The sequence below is a fragment of the Aptenodytes patagonicus genome, chromosome 7 (genome assembly GCF_965638725.1).
Source record: "Aptenodytes patagonicus chromosome 7, bAptPat1.pri.cur, whole genome shotgun sequence".
NCBI classification, from domain to species: domain Eukaryota; kingdom Metazoa; phylum Chordata; class Aves; order Sphenisciformes; family Spheniscidae; genus Aptenodytes; species Aptenodytes patagonicus.
In genome coordinates, this window is record NC_134955.1 from 68,708,432 (window position 1) to 68,730,593 (window position 22,162).

Sequence of the window (22,162 nt, forward strand, 5' to 3'; positions counted from 1 at the left end):
CGATCGCATCATTTCATATCCACGGAACGGGCACATAAGGAACGGTCACATTGGAGTTAAAACTAAAAAGCGGGGCAGATCTTCACAGTAACTGTAATAACGGGAATAACCTCCATTAAAAAAAAAAAAAAATAAAAAATCAGAACCCAATATTCAAAACCTCTAGCAACTCCTTGCAGGAGTTTTTAATATAATCAAAACGAGTTGTGCTCTGACGCTGCGCCTGGCACTGTGCACGGGAGGGCAGCGCCGCTTCCACCTCCCCAAATACGCTGTAAAATACAGGATATTAAATTAAATAACGCCGACTTAATTACATGTATTACCCAACAGTAAAAGCGATCGCTTTAAATGCCTACAGATGTATTTAGGAATTACTCGAGCGATTCCAGTAGTGTGCTTTGGAGCTGATGCACTGCTACGTGAAAGGTGATGTGCAAAAAGCAACCCCTCTTCAGCAGAGGAAGATGCACCCGGACAGACGGACCCCGTGGACCCAAGCTTAAGCGAGCTCAGGGCTCTTGGGCTGTGCAGGATCTGTCGTGGCTGTGTGTGTGTGTGTCCCCCCGATTTATTCCTGCTTTTATTTCCAGGTTGCTCTCGCTCTCTGGGAAGGTTTCCCCGAGGGGCGACGCAGCTCTGGAAACGGGTGGGAGAAAAGGGCTTTTGTCAAAATAATCTCGGTAAGGAAGCGCCCCCGTCTCATCCTGAAGCACCCCGATATCGTTTCAGATTTCACTGCTTGCAGCCCAGAAACGTGCCCTATTTTCCCCTGCAAAAGAACATCAGAAATTGTTTGTACGGGTTGCGATAATCCTCTCAAATATGGGTCAGGCCGAGGTTAAGAGCAGCCAGAACTCGCACATCAAAGACGAGGGGGGTTAACAAAATCCCCGACCACGTGCGCGTCCCGATTGTTCCCTTTTCTCCCGACGTTAGAGGTCCGGAGAAAACGGATGGGCCGGGTGGGCTCCGGCCGCCCCCCCCGCCACCCGCCGCAGACGGCGGCACCTACGCCGGGCGGGAAGGCGGCCGGCGCCGACGCTCACCCTGGTCCTTGGGTACCGCCGGCAGGCGACTGCCCGCCCGCCTCCGCCGGGAGCTGCAATTAAACCAAGTTCACGGTTTCCCGATAGGTGAAGCTCATCCTGTTAATTTAAACAGACCATCTGCATCTTTCGAGAACGACAAACTTCATTAGTTCTGCTTAGTTAAACCGAGCGGTGATTTGTGATAATGAGCCCGAACAACCTGTCACGTCTGTGTAAGGGAAAGGGCGCACTTTTTATTATTACTATTATTATTTAACAGGAGGAAAGGAAAGAAAAAAGAAAAAGAGGGGCCTTTTGTGCAGGAAAGAAGGTCAAATTCAGATTAAACCGCTGTTAGGTTAATCAGAGGAACTAATTACAGCTGGAAAGGGAGGGGGGAAACGCTAGTCCGAAGGCCAGAGGGGAGGAGAGGGAGCCTTCGGAAACATCCCGAGCCGACGGGGGACGCGCCCTGCCAGCATCACGCCAAGGAGAAAACACCCCCAATGACTTTACCTGAAAACCGTGTAAAAAAGCAAAGAGGCGGCAGCTGCTCCCAACAAGCCGCAGAGGAGATTGACTCGGTAGGCGGGGGAGCCGAGGGGCACCAGCCCCGTCGCCAGTTTGGCCAGCAGCGTGAACAGGGGGTAGCCGGGCGGGTGGGCGACCTACGGACAGATCGATACGGGCTTAAAAAGGGGTGAAATTCTACGAAATCAAAAGGAGGGCGGCACGCCGGGGTCCAGCGGCAGGAGCCGGGGGGATCTCCGAGCGGCGCCTCTCCCCGACCCGTCCTTCCGTACCAATTTTAACTCCGCAAATATTCTTCCTTAGTGGATTTGGCTCCGCGCCTCGCCCATAATAATGAGGCGGCGAGAAAAGGAGGTGCCACGTTTCATTAGCGTGCCTTAAAGGGCTCCTTGTTTGGGTTCACAGTATATTAGGGTCATTCAAAAGGCTGTTTTTTTTTTTTTTTTTTTAAAAAAAAAAAAGCAGCTTCTCAACTATTTTATTGGTTAGCAAGTTGAAAGACCACACTGCTATCGGATTACCACCGCGCTGACAGTCCTAAGGTCTTGCCTAAAGGGATCATGCACCATAATAAAGTTTATTAAATAATAAAACTTATTAAAATTGTTAACCCGATTTATTTTATTCTCCCCAGCTTATACAAAATTTGGGTTGATAATAAGCCAGCTACTGTATATACAGTAAAGCCTTTGCTTTATAATTTAGTTTAATTGGATTTAAAACTTGAAGTAAATTGTCGCGTGCTGTACTTATAAGTTAGTAAAAACTGTGGTTTGAAAATAAATTAATCTACTTTACTCCATGCTTAATTAAACTTCCTTAATTCCTAAAACTGTTAATGAGAGCATTGATTAAACAATAAAACTAATACTTACTCCAAGCTCATATGCGGCTGTGATCAGCTCCCCTGTGAAAAAATAATGTAAAACCAATAATTACTATTAGGAAATGACACTCCTCCAAAGTTTTCAAAATCCAAATGCTTGCATTGGGGTTTTGCATTAATTTGACTGGATAAAACTGTAAATCTGTAGAGATTTAACAGCATGAAATTTTCTAAGAATATTTTCTCCCTCTGATGTCATTGCACAAAATATCTTTTGTATGTTTTCGCGAGACTTTTGCGAACAGATAAGTGAAAGTATAGGTAGGCTGGGGTAAAGAACGGCCCGAGATATTCAAAATGCAGACATTTGCGCGCGTGTGTATTTTTAATTTAAAACCAATTGACTCAATAACTCTCAAGCACTACAGACTGCAACGCTTAAGCTGCATTGTCTCTTAAGCAACCCGGTTGTTTCTCATTGAAAAAAAAAAAAACCCCACGGCTTTATAGTTTTAAAGAGGGAAAATATAATCATTGATCGTGCAAATCGGCATCCACCTATCTGGGGACGCTGCGCTCCCTCGACGCTCAAGCAATTCTTGCAGCATCCGCTTCGCAAGTAACTCTCGTACCTGTCAGGGGATGCTGCATCCAGCAGCCGCTCCCGTTAGAAACACCGTTTAGATTTTGCATTTCATTTGTATTTTACGCCAGGACAAGTAACCGCCACAAAAAGATCCACGATAGCGTAATAGTTAATAATACTTGGCATTTTTAGAGCACTCGACGCTGAAGAATTTTGCAATGCTCCCGAACGGCGTATATTAAATATATTCAATAGGCGCAACACACGCAGGGATGAAGGGCACGACCGAGGGGGGACAAAATTAAAAATTACGGCTGGTTTTCCTTCTCTCCTTCAAATTCCGTGATCCAATTTTGCGGAGCCTGGTCTTACTGATCCTGCTAATTTTGCACGTGGCAAGGTCACGGTAGCTTTGTCCCATCGTTAGATGGTAAAGATGCAAAACGAAGGGCGCTGTTGGCTTTAAACGCTGAATTAACAGTATTTTAAATTTCTGCACACGATTACTTCCTTACCATCCAACGCAAAGTTTGAGGATTGTACAAACGGCACCTTTAAATCTTGACATTACAGCAAACAACGTATTTTAAAAGGAAAACGCAAGTCAACCCACTATCGACGTTCGTCACTGCTGTAAAATTACAGCTATCGCCCCACGCCAGCCCGGGGACAGCCCGCGGCTTTCTGCACAAAAGCCTCTCAGATGTGGATTTTACCGCGCTTGCAAACACCGGCTATTTTTATTGCTACTCTATTTTAGGAAAGTTTCAACCTACTGCAAGACAGCCCCCCAAAAAAAAAAATCGGATGCAACGGGAAAACCATCCATCCCGAGCCGAGCCCTTTGGTGTTCAGCAGCCCCGATGTTCCCAGGGCATGGCGAGGCTGGGAAGCGATCGATTCCCCCTGCACGCAGCAAAAGACGATGCTAATAAAGGAAACCCTAAATTTGGCGTCGCGGGGGGTTCCCCAGCGTGCCGGCACGTGCTGCTCTGCGCAGCGGCTGACGGTGGCTGCCCATCGCCCGTCGTATCGCGGGGATGCTGCTCCCGAGCCAGGCACGGCTTCACCTTCGTCCTTCTGGGATACAGCAGCATGTGCATCTAAAACGGCTAAAGATTTAAGATTAAGTTCATGCACGTTGCTACGGTATTGGTTCCTATCACGGGCAAGAATAACCCCAACGCAATACAGACACAAACCAACCAGAAAGCTGCAAAGAAACAAAACCAAACCAAACCAACCCAAAAAACCTGGTGGATGCCATTGCCAAGCTTTGAAAGCCAACAGCACAACTTTGCCTCGTAAGAATTAAGGAGAAAAAAGAAAAGTAAGAAAACCTGCAAAAATAAGCTCCCAGGCTGCAGGCCTGCTGAATTCCACTGGGAAAACCAAAAGGCGCACGTAACACCCACCACTTCAGATAAGGTTAATTCTCCACCTCCCACCCACGTACCCGGGCATCGCTCACAGCCTCTGCGGGCTTTGTAAGCGAAGGTACGGACTGTGTTAGTGCAGACCACGATTATTAAATGACAGAACACACAGAGGAGGACTACAGCATCCACAAACTTGATTTCGATATATTTCTCGTGAGAGAAAACGACCTGCGGCATCTTCAGACGCCGGCTCCAACTGAAGAGTTTATTCCTGCGTCGTCTTGGTGTAAACACGTTTCTGACTGTCTGGCTTCATTCCCCAGTAAAGGCGTTCAGGCAACGGGCCCAACGCTGCCTGAAAACCGGTTTATCCCCAGCAAGGTTGGGAGCTGATGTCTGAAACATCAGAGGGAAGGTTTGGGTTGGGTTGTTTTTTTTTTTTTTTCCTTTTAACCTGAGTTTATTTGATCCCTTTTTAAGCTGTTTTAACCTCTGTGGATGTTTCCGAATTAGCTCTAAAATTCATTCTCTCATTTCTTTATTATAACACTAAGTAACACGAGAAAGCTGCCAGTGAAAATACCTATTGCCTTTTACGTTTTAGGATTACCGCAAACTTCAGGAACAATTAAAAATATACTTAGCTTAAAAAAAAAAAAAAAAAATATATATATATAATAATAGGCTCTCTGCCTGAAAGCAGATACAGCAAATCCTTAAGCACCTCTTTACTCACACAAGTAGCTTCAGTGCTTTTGATGGCGTAAGTTTGAGCCCCGTGCTCAGGCGCGGGCAGGTTAATCGCCTTGAGCGGGGCGGTGCAGAGACCTTCCAGGGGACTCCGGCCGGGCGGCAGCGCTGAAGCATCCCGTGGGCTGCTCGGGCCACGAGAAACCGGGGGAATAACCCAAAAAAGTCTTAACGCAAGGCTGGGCGGCTGCTGGCGGGGACAGGCGCAAGAGGACGGCGGGGACGAGGCCGTCTCCGTTCAGCTCCAGTAAACACACACAACTCAGGCAGCGGGATTTAGAAGAAAACGCAAAAAAAAAAAAAACCCTAAGTAACGAGAGACAGGGAGCGAGGGCATGGGCCCAGCCAGGGGACACCGTGCCGAGAGACTTCCTCTAATATAATCCCCGATAATGTGGGTTGCTGGAAGCCTGTTAAAGCACCCAGTCCCCCAGTCCGGCCACTCCCGGGACATCCCTCTGCGGCGCCCCTGTTCGCAGCACGCACCTAATTAGCGTCCTTGATACCTCCCACAAAAGTTATTAGCAGAGGGGCGATGCACGCTGCACGTACATACGTGCATTCCTATACAGGCAGCTGCTGTGCTAGGAAGAACCAGGATGCCTTCGGAAATTAGGGAAAGAGCAATCCCCCTCCTGCCTCCAAAATGGGATAAAATAACCACGATAACCCAGGGAAAGTGGGGCGAACCCATGCCTGTGCTGCTTGGCCGCTCGCTGTATCTACTGGGATAGTCCCCAACAAGCGAGGAACGGATCCCAGCATCGATTCCATCGCCGAATCAGGAGAACCTGCACCCCACTTTGTAAAGGGCGCTAATGGTTATTCGCATCCCGCAGGCAAAACCCAAGCTCAAGTACAATTAAAAACCAGGTTCCCGAGGCTTCGCGCAGCATGAACAGCTCGGAGCACGGGCACCCTGCGCATTCATAGACGCGCGTTTCCCGTCAGGGAGTACCTTAAAAGGCAAGATGGTAATAACTGTAAATATATCGATCATCCCGCGTTAGCTGACGCGGCCAGAGGGAGCAAAGCCAGCCCTTTTACAAACTTGGGAGCAGAAGCAAAAGCCACCGGGGTGCAGACTGGCCAGCCTAGCCAGGGCACGCTTGCACGCCTCGTCCGGAGCGCGGGATGCAAGCTGTACGGAGAAGGGATTTTAAACGAAATTCTTTTACTACAGCTCTGACAACGGGGTCCCTCTGACCCAAACACGGGAACGGGGAAAATGGACGACACAAGGTTGCACCAGCATCCACCTACACGCCAAAATCCCTGCTCTGAGAGCCAGCTAGCCAGGACGAGCTTGGTGTGCTGAAAAGCTCCGTCATGTTACCTTTAAATCAAATACCCCTCACTTCAATCACTGCTCAACTTTACATTTCTGTGCGAAGAGCTACGCTGAATACACACTGCCTTAAACCCGGCTAGACAAAACCATCCTGCTTTTACCAAGTAGCGCCGTCTTCCACGTAACTAAACAAAAACTAACAGCAAATTTTAAAGCGTTGTAGTTAAAACATGTCTCTCTCTCTCCAGACATACTGAAGCTGTAAAATATATGCGTCCCTTAAAAGCCCATTTATTTATAAGGAATTTTATGCACTGCTTGGATCCGAGACCAGCGATGGCCAAGAGGCACGGAGTTAAACAGACCCACTCAACGCTCTTCTGGGATACGAAAGAAGGAAAGTACGCTGGGTATCTACTCCACTGAAAAAAAAAAATAAATCAAAGCATCACCTAGAAAATCCAAGCCCTCCTATCCCCAAATCACAGCTGCACGCGTGCTACAGAAGGAAGGCGGTTTTTAAGCAAGACCAGATTAAACCAGCAAAACCAGTGAAGGACCGAATGGGAGAATTTTGTCCTGCCTGGTGGGATCGGCAGCACGAAACACAAAACATCCGATAGTTTGTCACTGTCGGCAAGTCGCAATTCCAGACAGGCAGACCCAGAGATTTCACTGCTGCGTTGGCTGCGGCTGCACAGGCCAGAGAAAGCGACGGCCCGAGCAGTGATACCACATCTGGCAGGACGGCACATCTGCCTTCGGACACCACCAGCCGTCCCCAAGGCTCCCGACTAAATCCTTTGCCGAAAGGCTCACATAGAGGCAAACTATTTGCTGCGAAGTAAACAGGCGGGGTGGGGGGGAGAGGATCAGGTCAACACGGGGTGGCCAGAGGGCTCCAGCCCCAAGGGGTGACCATGCCGCACCGACCCCAAGGGGATGAGCCCCCCGAGGTGTGACTGCGATGCACCAAGCTCGGTGGGGCAAGCACCCCATGGGGGGGGATGGCAATGCCCCAGCCCCGAGGGGTGTGCGCTCCGATATAGGGGGCCTGTGATGCACCAGCCTGTGGGGCAAGTGCCCCTATGGGGAGGTTCAAGCGTGCCAACCCCAATGGGGTGAGCACCCCACAGAGTGACTGCCATGCACCAGTGCCTATGGGGGGGCACAACCTTATGGGATGAGCAACCCTACGGGCTGACAGCAACGCACCAGCCCCTGTGGGGGAGAAACCCTGTGGGGTGACAGCAACCCTGTGGGGTGACAGCAACACACCAGCCCCTGTGGGGGAGAAACCCTGTGGGGTGACAGCAACCCTGTGGGGTGACAGCAACCCTGTGGGGTGACAGCAACGCACCAGCCCCTATGGGGGAGAAACCCTGTGGGGTGACAGCAACCCTGTGGGGTGAGAGCAATGCACCAGCCCCCGTGGGGGAGAAACACTATGGGGGAGAAACACTATGGGGTGACAGCAACCCTGTGGGGTGACAGCAACACACCAGCCCCTACGGGGGAGAAACACTATGGGGTAACAGCAACCCTGTGGGGTGACAGCAACGCACGAGCTCCTATGGGGGAGAAACACTCTGGGGTGTCAGCAAGCCTGTGGGGTGACAGCAACACACCAGCCTCTATGGGGGAGAAACCCTGTGGGATGACAGCAACCCTGTGGGGTGAGAGCAATGCACCAGCCCCTATGGAGTGAGCAACCCTATGGGGTGACAGTGATGCACCAGCCCCTATAGGATGAGCATCCCTATATGGTGACTGCGATGCACCAGCCCCTAAGGGCTCAGCCCCGCCCCCCCCACCCCCCGAAGGGTGACCGCGATGCACCAGGTCCCTGTGGTGCCACCTCCCCGGTGGGGTGACCCCACGCCCCGGCCCCACGGGGCGCCCCGCCGCCCCTCCCCCGCTCGCGGGCGGGCTGGCGGCGCTGGGTACGTTACCCGCATCCCCGCCGGGCAGGGCGGGCGGCAGCGTGGCCGTGTAGAGAGCCGCCACGGCAGCGCCCAGCGCCCCGGCGGCACCGCCCGCCCCGGCCCCGGCCCCGGCCCCGGTCCCGCTCCCAGCCCCGGCCCCCGCGCCCATGTGCGCCGCCGCGCCCGCGCCTTCCGGGTTCGGCCGCGCGGGGCGGGCGGACCGCGCCACTCCACCGCCCCGCGGGGGGAGCAGCCCCGCCCCTCCGGCCTCCCCGCTCCCCCCGGGCCGCCTCCCGGGAGCTCCCGTCATCAACGACGCTCGGATAGGGAACAGGTAGGGCCGCCGGTCCGGTGGGGCGAATCAGCCCGGCCTCCCGCCCTCTTCCCCACTCCCTCCCCCCGCGGAGAGGAGTTGGTACAGCCGGAGAGGGCGGGGCGGAGGAGCGCGCCCCTCGGTGAGGGCGGCCGTGCGGCAGGGCGGGACCACCGCGCGGGGGGGGGGGGTGGAGCGGGGCGAAACCACCGCGGAACGGCGGGGGCGGCGGGGGGGAGAACCGGGCCGCGGCCTGTCCCCGCCTGCCCGGGGTCGTCCCCTCAGCGGGACCTGCCCCGGCGGCCTCCCGATACCCGGGGGTGTTCGTGGCCGAGCAGGACACCGGCCCTCTCCCGGGGCGGGGGCGCCGAGGAGCGGGCACGGCGGGGTGTGGCGCGAAGGGAGGTTGAGGGTGCTCTGGTCCCCACGGGCCGTGGGCTGGGCCCGGGCCTGGGCTGGGCCCGAGGCCTCCCGAAACACCAACTTTTAAACCTATTTTAAACACCCCGCTCCCGGCCCGGCTCAGGGCCTTCTGCCCGCTCTCGGCCACCGCGGGCCCAGGCTCCTCGCCCAGCGGGGCGGGTGCTTGGGTGGGGGTGCGAGGCCCAGCCCGAGGGCGCAGGCCGCGGCCCGCCCCGCCGGGCTCCAGCTGCCTCAGGGCTCCGCGCACGAGTGTGGCAGTACGCAGTGGTAAAGGTTTATGCCCTGAACGGGGTGACGCGAGATGCTGGCGGAGAAAAGGACTGAAGGTGTCGGCGGATGGAATGTTGAAAGCAGCGATTCCCGCTGCGGGAGTGGTTACGGAAGGCAAACAGCATCCCGAGACCTGTCGACAGAAGACTCGTACAATCCCGTAACGATTTCCATGGATGTGTTCTAAAGAGTGGCGAGGCCATACCTGGAGAATTGAGACGGATTAAAGAGAGGCATTTCGATACGAATGAAGAAGGTATAGAAGAGGGTAACTAGGATGATAAACAGCCTTACGGATTGGATCTAAGTGGGGACGTTAGAAAATTAGGCTTGCATTTATTAAAAAAAAGAGCAGGGTTGAGGGTTGACACGACTGAAAAACCGCGCATCGTGTTCTGGGGACTGGAGAAGCTGGTGCCGAAGGACCCTTTTGAAACGGCCAGCACAAAAACCCCGAAAGGGCACGAGCCGAAACCGAGAAAGGTGTTAAGGGAATTTAGGGAAGGTCTTTTTACACACTCCAGCCGGTATGTACAGAGACGGCAGAAGGAGCTGAAGTTGTGACCCGCTCGGAAGTTAATCGGGTTGCTTGAAGGAACTGGTATTTGAGGGTATAAACACCGGCCGAATAACGGCTGGGCCCACGTGGCTGCCTTCCACCCAGAAGGCAACCGCTTGGCTCTGTGGTGACCAAGTGAGCTTCAATATACTCAACTCGTTGGCAGGCTTCTGCCGTTATTGGCTGAGGTTCATCGGGGAGAAGAAAAAGATACGTTGCAATCACATATGTCACTATGGTAATGAGAGGGGTCATTGTTCCCGCACCCGTTGGGGCTGCTCAAATGTAATTTTAGCAGCAAAGCGCGCAGTCTGTGTGTGAAAGCAGGCTGGTGGCGAGGCTCTTTATCCGAAGCGTGGCTTTTTTCTTTGCGGTATTTTTCTTTCTTTGTATTTGACTTGGAAAAGGCATCCAAAGACAAATGTTAACCGTGACTGATTACAATTATATTGATGGGGGAGGTAGCAATTTAAAGGCGAATATCGAAATGTGGAAGAATGGCTGGTAATAACATGGTAAGGACAAACTATTCTTTAGTTGTCCTGCAAGTTGTTTTATATCTTTGTCACACAGAAACTGGAACTTTTAGGGTGCCAGTGAGAAAGTACTTTGCTGTAATATGGTAGGGCAGGCTCACAACAGCCTTTATCTTATTGAATAACTACCACCGTTTCAAAGGCCAGGATTACAGACACACTTTATGCCGGCACAAACGCTTTGGAGAGTGCGTTTACAGTTTTCTTCTGTAAGCAGAAATCTTACTAATTCATGAGATTTGACCCCCCCCTTCTTTGCCAGGCGTGACCCAGGGGTCCGGCCAAGACCCTCTTTTTTTGGTTTTGTCAGAGCCAGGCAGATGTTTTTTAACCGCACGTTTTCGTTCGTGCTCTGGAAGTTGAGACTTGTCCAAACCCAAGTTAGATTCACCTTGGCGCAGAGCAACGCACAGCGACCCTCCGGGCTTTCTCAAAGCCTTGAGGATGGCCTCGACGGCAATAAAACCAAAATACTGCTTAGAAAAAAAACTGCACTAGGGCAAGTGGAAAGCATTTGAAAGATGGCCCTGTGCTATATTGATTTATTCAAAAAAATTCCCTGGAACTTGTAGCACGAGAGCATACTCTAGTGGCAACTGGGCAAAGAAAGTGCTCATGGTTTGTGCAGTGTCTTGGTGGTGAGACGCCTCCCACCTTTCCACGGGAGGCTTATTCTCACCTATCCCCTCTTGCTTCGGGCTCTGGGCTCAGCCCGACAGGACATACCCAAGGCAGGCAGAGAGAATAAACAAGAACTTCTAAAGGAATTGAAAAACACGGCTTGAGAATATATCTCCCCAAAATGGCTGTGTACTTAGAGAGTTGTCTTTTCACCAGGCTCTGTTGCAGATTTTCTCCTGAGAGACACAGTTTAGAGGAGGCAGGAGATAGGAAAAGGGAGAATAATACTTAAAGCAAATTCTGTTCACCCATGGCAGTGTCATTACAAACTTGAATGAGCACAGTTATTGCAAATAAATAAAAACAATAGACCAGAACCAGTTTTACATAAGAAAATACTGAAATACTGTTCAATTAGTCCTAAGCTTTAGTTAAACCTTTTCTTTTGCCCATCAGGTGATAAGGTTAATACAGAAAGCACTCAACTGCTGTACTTGTGTAACAACAGTCAGCATCCATTTAATGAACTTATGTGTATACACATTTAGCAAAGCTTCGATATTGTCAGCGCTGGGCTGGCGCAGAATTTTAATGGCAAAGTAGCCAGCCCGGTCTTCATCGTAAACAATATCCCCGTGTAAGGAAAGCGTGTCCTCGTGGGGACCATCAACAATACAAATAAGCACAGCTTCTATATTTAAACAAGAAGTTTGGCAGTGTTTCCACTGACGATATATGCCTGCCTGTGAAGCACGAAAAGGAAGATTACGCTACTTTTATTTGTTCTTAATGGCTTGAATAAGCTGCATTTTATGACTTCTTGGGGTTTTTTTTCGGGGGGGGGGGGAGGGGGGAAGACCAGGCTCATATCCCACGTTAACAGCAACGTGACTGCAGTAGCTAGACACGGTGCAAAAGGAACTTCCAAGTAGAATAAAGTGGAATAAAAGCAGACTTGGTCCAGCGAGCATCCCTCTGGCCCTGAGCGTGGGGCTTTCACTGCCCCATCCTGTAAGTGCACACGTTTGGTATGGCTGAAGTGAGCGGCCTCCGGCTGCACCCAATTGGGCTGTGAGCGTGGCCCGGGATGGGCCACCAAGGACAGGTTTGGATGTGGCTGGTCATCCAAAACACGTGGGGACCTGTGCGCCTGGATACGCCACGGAGGTGGCTCCTTGTGTTCCCCCCGGGCCATCTGAGGGACCGAGCTTCAGGCGATTGCACTGTCCGTCCACCGTGATACCCCCAGTGCCTTGTGAACCCACCAAAAGTCAAAGGTAAAGGTCTCCCAGATGTTATTGTGGTCACAGCCATTTCTTGCAAAGCTGTGCAGAGGGGAGGTACCCAAATCAGTGCGTGCGGTGGGAGGAAGGAGGAACGCGGCTGTAGCCGGGGCTGCTGGCCGGGCTATCCGCACAGCCTGGCCGCTAGCATCGTGCTGGCTGTCGTCTGGCGTGGGGAAGAGGACCCAGGGTGGTTGTGGTCAGAGGGCTGGGAGAATCTGGGGGCTCAGATCCATGGGAAAACAGACTTGGTTCCACCACTTGCAGGACAGCTTGTTTATTACTTCAAAAATCAGTTTCATTTTCTTCCCCAAACAAAAAAATAGACTGAACTGATTTCCCTGTGCAGACCTTGTTTCCCACAATTTTGCAACTTTGTAAGGCAGGCTTTATTGTCTTGCAGAAGACCTCCAGTCCTTGCCTCCACTGGTCTTGGTGGCCTTCCAACTGATTTTCTGACACACTGAGCAGTCACAGATCCCCTTTCTCTCAGCTGGTTTTCCTAGAACTCTGACAATCATCAGCTCTTTGTTTTCACACCTGATTTCCTTAAACTAATGTTATTTATTTATCCGCATGCCTTACTGGCAGACTCAGATCTGGCACCTGATCTGCACAGTGACTCCACAAACGTGGTAGAGACCATCTTCTCACGAGTGCGGCTGATGCACCACATGAGGGCCCTGTTCCCTTCATCCCCTGGACCGCTGAATTACTCTGTGATTGGTATTTGCAAGAAGGGAACACTTTTTACCACCGCAAAACACATTTAAATGCTTTTCATCCTTCTTTTAATTACAGGTGTGGGACATCAACTGCCATTTTGCGCCTTGGTGGCCAAACTCACAGCCTGGCCCGAGAAATGCCCAAACACAGCATGTAGCTGAAGACCTGCAACAGCAGATGGTGCTTCAGGGGTCTCCAGTGGTTTAAACTCTCCTTTCTTCACCTACGTTCGCAGTTCCAGTAAAACTCATCACATAACTCATTTAGGTAAGAATTTTTCACGTTACATCCAGTCCTCTCCGTTTCATTCCCATTTACTAAGCTGCGATCAGATTGTATCAGCTGAGGGTCATGCTCAGGGAATTTGCACAAAGGGTGAGTGTCAAGCAGGACGCACCCTCCAAAATCACTCTCCTTACCTGGGTTTACCGCTGTCTTCCTACCTGGCCCTGCCATATCTTCATTGTGCTCTTGCATTGAACAAATCCCTGGTGCTGCTGCTGGTGGTTAAGCTACCACAGGTTGTCTTTTATTCTAGTTGGAAACTGATGGAGCTCCAGAGTCAGTTCAAAAATCTGTGTTCTCCCATAAGGTTGTTGTATTAGTCTCATTATGGTAAGGTTATAGTAGGAACCTTTTCTCCTCCAAGCTGTTCTGCGGAGATGAGGTTACTGGCCAGGACTGTGATGTGTTGATATATGGCCAAAATTAACTTGTGAAGATGCTGAACAACAGCAGGTAGTGTAGAACAGCTGTGATGTTCTACAAGGTGATGTAAGATGCACTTCAGTCAAGGTCTTACAGAATCATAGAATCACAGAATGGTTTGGGTTGGAAGGGACCTCTCAAGGCCATCTAGTCCAACCCCCCTGCCGTGGGCAGGGACATCTTCAACTAGATCAGGGTGCTCAGAGCCCCGTCCAACCTGACCTTGAACGTTTCCAGGGATGGGGCATCCACCACCTCTCTGGGCAACCTGGGCCAGTGCTTCACCACCTTTATCATAAACAATTTCTTCCTTATATCTAGTCTAAATCTACCCCCCTTTAGATTAAAGCCATTCCCCCTTGTCCTGTCGCAACAGGCCCTGCTAAAAAGTTTGCCCCCATCTTTTTTATACGCCCCCTTTAAGTACTGAAAGGCTGCAGTAAGGTCTCCCCGAAGCCTTCTCTTCTCCAGGCTGAACAACCCCAACTCTCTCAGCCTTTCTTCATAGCAGAGCTGTTCCATCCCCCTGATCATTTTCGTGGCCCTCTTCTGGACCCGCTCCAACAGGTCCGTGTCTTTCTTATGCTGAGCGCTCCAGAGCTGGACGCAGTGCTCCAGGTGGGGTCTCATCGGAGCAGAGCAGAGGGGCAGAATCCCCTCCCTCAACCTGCTGGCCACGCTGCTTGTGATGCAGCCCAGGAGACGATTGGCCTTCTGGGCTGCGAGCGCACATTGCTGGCTCATGTCCAGCTTTTCATCCACCAGTATCCCCAAGTCCTTCTCGGCAGGGCTGCTCTCCATCCCTTCATCCCCCAGCCTGTACTGATACCGGGGGTTGCCCCAACCCAGGGGCAGGACCTTGCACTTGGCCTTGTTAAACCTCATGAGGTTCACATGGGCCCACTTCTCAAGCTTGTCCAGGGCCCTCTGGATGGCATCCTGTCCCTCTGGCGTGTCGACCGCACCACTCAGCTTGGTGTCATCTGCAACCTTGCTGAGGGTGCACTCGATCCCACTGTCTATGTCATTGATGAAGATATTAAACAGTACCGGTCCCAATACGGACCCCTGCGGGACGCCACTCGTCACCAATCTCCATCTGGACATTGAGCCGTTGACCACTACCCCCTGGATGCGACCTTCTAACCAATTCCTCACCCACCGGACAGTCCACCCATCAAATCCACACCTCTCCAGTTTAGAGAGAAGGATGTTGTGGGGGACCGTGTCAAAGGCCTTACAGAGGTCCAGATAGACGACATCTGTAGCCCTTCCCATGTCCCCTGATGTAGTCACTCCATCACAGAAGGCCACTAGGTTAGTCAGGCAGGACTTGCCCTTGGTGAAGCTGTGCTGGCTGTCTCGAACCACCTCCCTGTCCTCCATGTGCCGCAGCATAGCTTCCAGGAGGATCTGTTCCATGATCTTCCCAGGCACAGAGGTGAGACTGACTGGCCTGTAGTTCCCCAGGTCTTCCTTTTTTCCCTTTTTAAAGGGAAAGACTCTCTTCTTTTCATCAATAGACTGCTCCACAAAGAAGAGGTTCATGTCCCATCGCCAGGCATGTGCCTGCTAGGAGGAAGCCAGTGAGAAGCCTTATGTATAGGCAGAGCTAGGACTGTGCTTATAACTGATCTCCGGAGACATATAGCCCTGCCTGCTCCTACAGTTGCAAGTTAGAGCTGCTGCAACTTTGAACTCTGGGGAGACAATGCTGCTAAACCTTCAAGAGAAGGGACTTGCAAGGGACTCCCATTTTCCCCATATACCAAGCAGCCCTGCTGATGTGAGGTCTGTTAGAGGTGTGTCAGCATGCAGGACATGCCATTTCTGCAAAAGTTCATGTTACCTGGAGAGCTCTAATGTAATAAATCCAAATTTTGGAGGAGAGAGGGCTGGAGGGTTAGCCCATGGGCAGGATTTTGAGTTTGTTAGGCTGAGCGGACTGGTTTGCTTTTCCTAGGCCAACTCGGGGCAGATCTCTGGCTCAGCCCTCTTAATGCTTGCTCCAGTGGGAGGCAGTCCTAGAGATGGTATTTTTATTACACAGGAGCAAAACACAGTCATTTTTCTCTTACGTTCTCAGTAATGGCTGAACCATTTAAGCATAAGTCTCCCATAAAATTCAGACTGGGACAGTGAGATTCTCCATAGCTTCAAAAAACAAGCTCTTGCCAAACCTCACCCACGTTTCCTTCGGCATGCTGGTGGCTGAGAGGAGTATGTCCGAGCTCAGCAGCTACATATCTGTGAGTGGCAGCAGGATCCCCACAGCTCGGATGGACCTCCGCCCTCTGTACGTGCTCTTCCAAGCAAAACTCCTGAACGTGCTCCATCCACTTGTTTCAAGGTCTGTACAGGTCCTGCAGTTGTTCTCCTTAGAGGTCAGGAAGCACAAAAACAGAATCAAGATATTTTGGCTCCATCTTCATTTCCTGTAGAAGGCCAGGCTACGAAACAGATTAAATGGATTACATTAAATCCAGATTAAATCCTGGCGTATACCCAGACCTGACTTGCCCATTCACATTGCCAGTTGCTCAGTGCCCATGTGGCCAGAGCATTGCGTGAGCAGTCCATGTTCAAGCTAGCTGTCTTGTGGAAGATGTTGTAGGAAGGACCCCAAATTCAATTTATGTGCTGGACTGCAGCTGTGGGACGTCACCATGAGGAGACCATGGCCCAACAGCAGAAGAACGGATGAGAGAAGCACACTCTGCCGAAGCTTTCTACATCACAAGTAAGGGCACAACCGAGCACATGTTAAAAGACAACCAGGTCTCTCCTCCTGGCGTGCCCCAAAGCTTGCTTCAAGCTTGTATCAGCTGGTAACCTTATAGGATGGCCATAAGGTGATCTGGGGTATGCGCCCAGGTTCAAAGACAACCTAGACCTCCCTCACAGGGGCTGTCAGAGCTTTTCCTGCTGAGGCTGAAGCAGAGGGATGCCCCAGTTTCTGTATGTCGAGCTCTCAAGAGTTAGAAAACACCAGCACAAAACTTCAGCATGCCCCTCTAAGGCATGAGTGTAACAACAGGACGAGAGGAAATGGCCTCAAGTTGCGCCAGGGGAGGTTTAGATTGGACATGAGGAAAAATTTCTTTACTGAAAGAGTGGTTAAACATTGGAACAGGCTGCCCAGGGCAGTGGTGGAGTCCCCATCCCTGGAGGTATTTAAAAGACGTGTAGATGCGGCGCTTAGGGACATGGTTTAGTGGGCATGGTGGTGTTGGGTTGACGGTTGGACTCGATGACCTTAGAGGTCTTTTCCAACCTTAATGATTCTATGATTCTATGAACAGCCTTTACCCAGATGCTTATGGCTGGATTTTGTTATTTTTTTTCCACAGGTCATGCCTCACTTGATGCCTAGGATGGATGGTGATTTGGAAATACATCAGGGAACATTTTCACGATCAAAAAGAGCTGATGAAGATGCTGGAGGCTCTAAGGTGGCTGAGATGAGGGGCTGCAGACTGCGCAAACGAAAGGGGGGGGCAAAGGCAGACTCCCAGTAAATTGTCACGTGAATGAGGCTTCCCAGGGCGGGAAGTGGGACAGTTGGACCAGTCCCATTAAGACAGAAAACTTCCAGTCTGGCACTGCCTAATCTCAGATTTGAGGTAGAGTGATCTTGCCCTGAGCATCTTTTTAACACCAAATAGCTGTTGACAATCACATGAAAACAACATTTAACATAAAGCAAGAGGCCAAGGTCTTTGCAGAATATAATGACGTTTCCTAAAACTGTTATTTCAGGGTGGATAAAAAGAAACGGTATGTCTTGAGACCTTCAAAACCTTCCTGTTACGTTAACTGAAGGGGAACAGCTTCTACTGCGTCTTCCTCCCCTCTCCTGCATCTAAGAGCCCAGGACAGGTGACTGCAGTGTTACATGGTCAGTAGTCACTACAAAGTCTGCTTTTATGCTAATGCACCTGATGTTGCCACTGCTTATAATTTAGAAGCCTCAGACTTCTCCTCCTCTGCTTTCTGTGGCCTGGTATTTTCAGGGTCCTCACAAGGCAGAATGAGAAAAATGCATCTCATTTTTCAAAGGCCAGAACTGCTGGTGCAGAAAATAGCCAAGTGCTAGGGACTGAGCTCTGCTTCTGCCTTCATCGGGATAAATCCAGCGGCCCTCACTGCCTTCAGCTGATTTACTCCCCATTTGGTGTAACCGAAAGCAGAATTTGCCTCTTGCTGTTTTTCAATGGCATTAAGGCCTTTAAAGAAAATCCTAAAAAAGATTTAGGTGCAAACAAAATCTCCTGCTTTCCACAAATCTGTCTGAACTTACGCTGCGAAAGGAAACGCAGAGGAACTGAAGCCTCTTGCAGAGGACGGGGGACTCTCTAGCGGGGTCAGCTGTGCATATATTTACACATGATATTAGCAGGAAAAAAGACAAAATGGGTGCATCGTGACCCAAGGTGGTCCAAATGTTCTGTGCTATCATTACTGCTGGGGTCAAAGGCGTTGCCGGTTGGTGACTTGATAAGCATGATGAGCTAACAAGCGACAGCTTAATCAGCACAGATAATTCTTCTGCAATATATGAGATAATTACACCCTTTTTTCTGATTTTTAGGAACCTTGTGGATTTTTTCACTCATAAATATGAGATAATGCCGTACAACTTGACCTTCCCAAACAAAGCTTTTGCAGAAAGGAGTGTAATATCCACCGGTTGTTCATGAATATAGCTGTCGGCTTATCTAGACTGTTTTTTGTCCACTGCAGCTGACCGACTGGAAAGAACACCAGGAAAACTGCAAAAAAAACCCTTTAAAATTTTTGTACACATGGATAAAACCCATCAGGTTCTGACTTTAGGGAGTCGCTCCTGTTACTTTCTGGGAGACACCAAGGGCAGGATGGAGGCATCTGTGGGGTCTCATCTTTCATCTTCCCAGGAAGGACCCAGCTCCGCAGCACTTCTGGGGAAAGAGGCTCTCCACTAAACACCGTAAGCCTTGCATAACCCATCCCTTCACCTGGCACTTCCTTCCCCTGTCCTGGCCAAAATCACACCTCAAGAGGCTGCTAGTAAGGCCCCCCGAAACAGCCGTTCTGCCTAGAGGCTGGAGACAAAGAGGCGCCGTTCAGACAGCCCCTCGGTGTTAAAAAAGGCCGTAGCAGAGCAGGAGGAAGGCAGGACAGTCTGCGGACTCCAGGGTGGCCGCCTTGAACCGCCACGTTAGTCCTGCACTCCAGACATGATGTGTCAGAAGTCCAGATTGGAGGGTGGGGGATATCCTGTCTCCCACCTCCTTTGGCTCGCTTGAATTTCTCCCGTCTTGGGCCGGCTGGAATTAAAGAGTCAGGACCGCGTGCTGCCAAATTCCCTCAGATGCGGTCAAATAGGAACGGCTGCCCATCTCCGCCCCTTGCTCATTTGTTTGTGCCTGTAATAACTGGATTTCCCAGCTGGTCTCCCAGCCCAGGACCTGCTTAACTCCAGTGAGCAAACACGAGTAGGGGAATTCGGTCCAAGCAGGCAGGTGCAGTGGCTGGATAGCTTGTGGATTTCCCTTCTGCTGCGAAACAACAGTTACTGCACATATGTTGCAAAGATAAGCATTGTTTGCCATCGGTAGAGAAAAAGCCAGAGGCTCGCCGCAATTTGGGAGTCTTGCTGTCAAAGAGATGAGAGAGCAAAAGGTGCATGTGAAAATAAGGGAGGATGCTCTCTCAGCAGCCGAGGAATAAAAGACGAAGCATTTTGGCTTCGGCTTCTTGCAAACAGGGAGCGCATCTGCCCCGGAGATAGCGGGTGTGGAGTTACATCTGTGTCCAGCACTGATGGGAGCATTTCTGGAGTGTTAGGCTCAGGTTAGGCTTCCCAAGGAGACTTGTTAAAACATAGGAGAGGTCTAAAAATTGCTGTAAGCACCAGTAGGGGTGCAAAAAAACCCTTCACGGTTCCATTTAGCAATCTACAGCTTAGCAGAGAGGAGGGTAGGCGGTAACTTGTCCGTGGTCTGTAAGTACCCCATGAGGAGAAGATTTCTGACACTGGAAGGCTGATTAATTGAGCGGACAAAGGCGAAGTGAGCCTGAAGTGCTAAAAGCTACAATTAGATAAACTACACCTAGAAGTAAGGTGAGTGGTCCTGAGTGAAGGGAATTAAATGCTGGAGAAATTTTCCTGGGATGGCAGGTCCTAGCTCGCTCCTCTGCGTGGTGATGGCCACACACACCACTTTCTCCTCTTGATGTTCCCTGTTTCTTTTCTAGCTCCCTTTTGCCTTTTCCAGGGGATGCAGGGGACGTTAGGGCTTGCGATGACTTAAATGTCCCTCACACCATGCGTGGAGACAGAGACAATAACAAACAGCCCAACAGAAAGTCCAGGCCAGCGGGCTTCAGTGCTTACCCGCCAGGGTACCCCAGTTCCCGGACCAGCCGGGAAGACTTGGCTTTCCACTAAAGCATTTGCTTTAGGGATGGAGACTCCAGATTTCTTCCCCTGTCCCATGCAATGTTTCTGAGGGACTAAGATAGGCAGAGGTGGTCCAGCCTCGTATGTAACAGTTGATCTGTACATACGACCGGTGCCACCAGCGGCACTGGCCTTATTCCACCCCGTAAAGCAGCATCCGCTCCTGAAGTCCACGGAGGCCAAGGCTGAATAAGACCTCCTGTTTCTAACAGCCTCTAATCCCTGCCCTCCGTAATCAGTTTTAAAATGGCCATCAGATCGTCCCTCTCTCTCTAATTGAAAAAGTGATGTCAGCAGTAATCTGCTGCCCCAATTTATCTCCGTATATTCGGGCAGTTTGGGCTAATGCATTGTTTCATAAACATATGCTTTAACACGGCCCTGCGTGCACACACACAAAGAGAAAGCTCTGAATGCGCTGCACTAGTTACGGAGGCTAATGCCTTAAATATTACTTTTAATACTAATGTCAGATTATTAAAAACATAATCCATTCTCCTGATTGGACCTAATGTAAGCAGGAGGATAAGAGGGCTTCTATCCATGCATTAACACATTTCATGGAGTATAAAGCCACTTTTTTCCTCTTAAAACATAAGGTCAGGAACTAATAGAATCTGTACTTCAAGTGGGTTTTTTAAAAACGTATTACATAGAAAGTTTAGTGAAAGTTAATCTGTCAATAAGTGTTGGCTGGAGCTGTGTGGGTAAACAAGAAATAAATGTAATTCACATGCAATTTTTTCCTGTTAAAAACCTGTCTGTGCACTTTAAAACATTTATGTTTAAATAGAACAGAGACCAGCACTAAGAAGCACTCAGCCCAAAGCAGCTTTATGTAAATGTGCCCTAAGGGACTAAAATAAAGTAAGCTACCCAAATCTCCCAAAGATAAAGGGAGAAGGGCTCTGACCCTGTGTGAATTCTCCCCTCATCCCGACCACGTGCCATTCCTGGGCTTCATTCCCTTTCCCCCTTCTCATGCACCTCTCCGTGGCAGTGTTCCCCGTCTCCCTCCGGGCTCCCCCACACATCTGCTCCGTGCCCGGCCAGCGCTGGGGCTTGGGGATGGTTTGGCAGTGGCGGGGCAGCATTCTTGGCACCCCGGTCCCGACCAGCGGGCCTGTCACCTCTCCATCACACTCAGCCTCTGCCAGCCTCCTCCTTGCCAACCACAGGACCTCCTCAGCCACACATTCCCACTGCGGCGGGCTGGGTTGTTTCCAAAACCAGCCCCCTTCTCCCATTTCCTTTGCCCAACCTCTGGAGAGCAATTTGGAAAGCCCAAACCGGGCGCCAAAGCAAAGACAATATCCACAGGGCCTGATTATTGCACAGGACCCGCAAATTTGGCGAAGCCATCATTTTTAAGCAGCCTCAGCTCTCCGGCATTGGCGGAGGCCAGGCGGCTGACCCTGCTGCAACTCATTTAATTGCTTATCTGGGGGTTTGGGGTGGCTGGCAGGCAATTCAGAAAGCAGGCTTTGGAGCGCAGAGCTGGGGTGGCGGTCCTCCCCAGGGGAAGGCACGCAGCCAGCTGCCCAGCTCTACCTCCTCCTTGCTCCAACAGCGCATCTTCTGGGCTGCTCCACCACCACCCTGTTTAAAACAGGAACCATTTGGTTCCCCTAAAATGGAACTAAGAGTTGCTGGGGGGGGGGTGCCGGCTGCCAAGGGAGGGAGGCGAGAGGGCAGCGGGAGAAGCAGGAGGTGAAAGCTTGCGCTGGCAGGCACCGGGACTTGGTCCCCGTGCTCTCAGCCACATGCCAGAGACTTAAGCTTCATAAACAGGCTCCAGCCACCAGAAAGAGATTGGTGACATATGGATTTCATACATTCAGCAAATGAAAGAAAAGCTCTCTACAGCTGCATGGGATTAGCAGAATTTATGTGCTGTTCCTTATAGCAAGAGTCCTGGAGGAGGGCTGCATCGCTGAGACGATGGCGAGGGCGTGCATT

At 50.9% G+C, this 22,162-nt stretch overlaps 1 protein-coding gene and 1 long non-coding RNA gene across 2 annotated transcripts in view; one reads left to right on the top strand and one right to left on the bottom strand.

Moving 5' to 3' along the window:
* The window catches only part of TMEM260 (transmembrane protein 260), a 36,164-nt gene extending 27,676 nt beyond the window's left edge, over positions 1-8,488 (bottom strand). The window contains exons 1-3 of the mRNA XM_076345837.1: positions 8,347-8,488; positions 2,438-2,469; positions 1,548-1,699 (exon numbers count right to left, since the gene is read on the bottom strand). Of these exons, the coding sequence (XP_076201952.1) occupies positions 1,548-1,699; positions 2,438-2,469; positions 8,347-8,488 (326 nt within the window). The remainder of the gene's footprint in view (positions 1-1,547; positions 1,700-2,437; positions 2,470-8,346) is intronic.
* Positions 8,489-12,090: 3,602 nt separating this feature from the next.
* LOC143163809 (uncharacterized) lies at positions 12,091-21,094 on the top strand. The gene is made up of 5 exons (XR_012995969.1): positions 12,091-12,318; positions 13,126-13,317; positions 17,109-17,210; positions 17,518-17,656; positions 18,350-21,094. It is a non-coding gene; the product is annotated as an uncharacterized LOC143163809 (long non-coding RNA).
* The last annotated feature ends 1,068 nt before the right edge of the window (positions 21,095-22,162 follow it).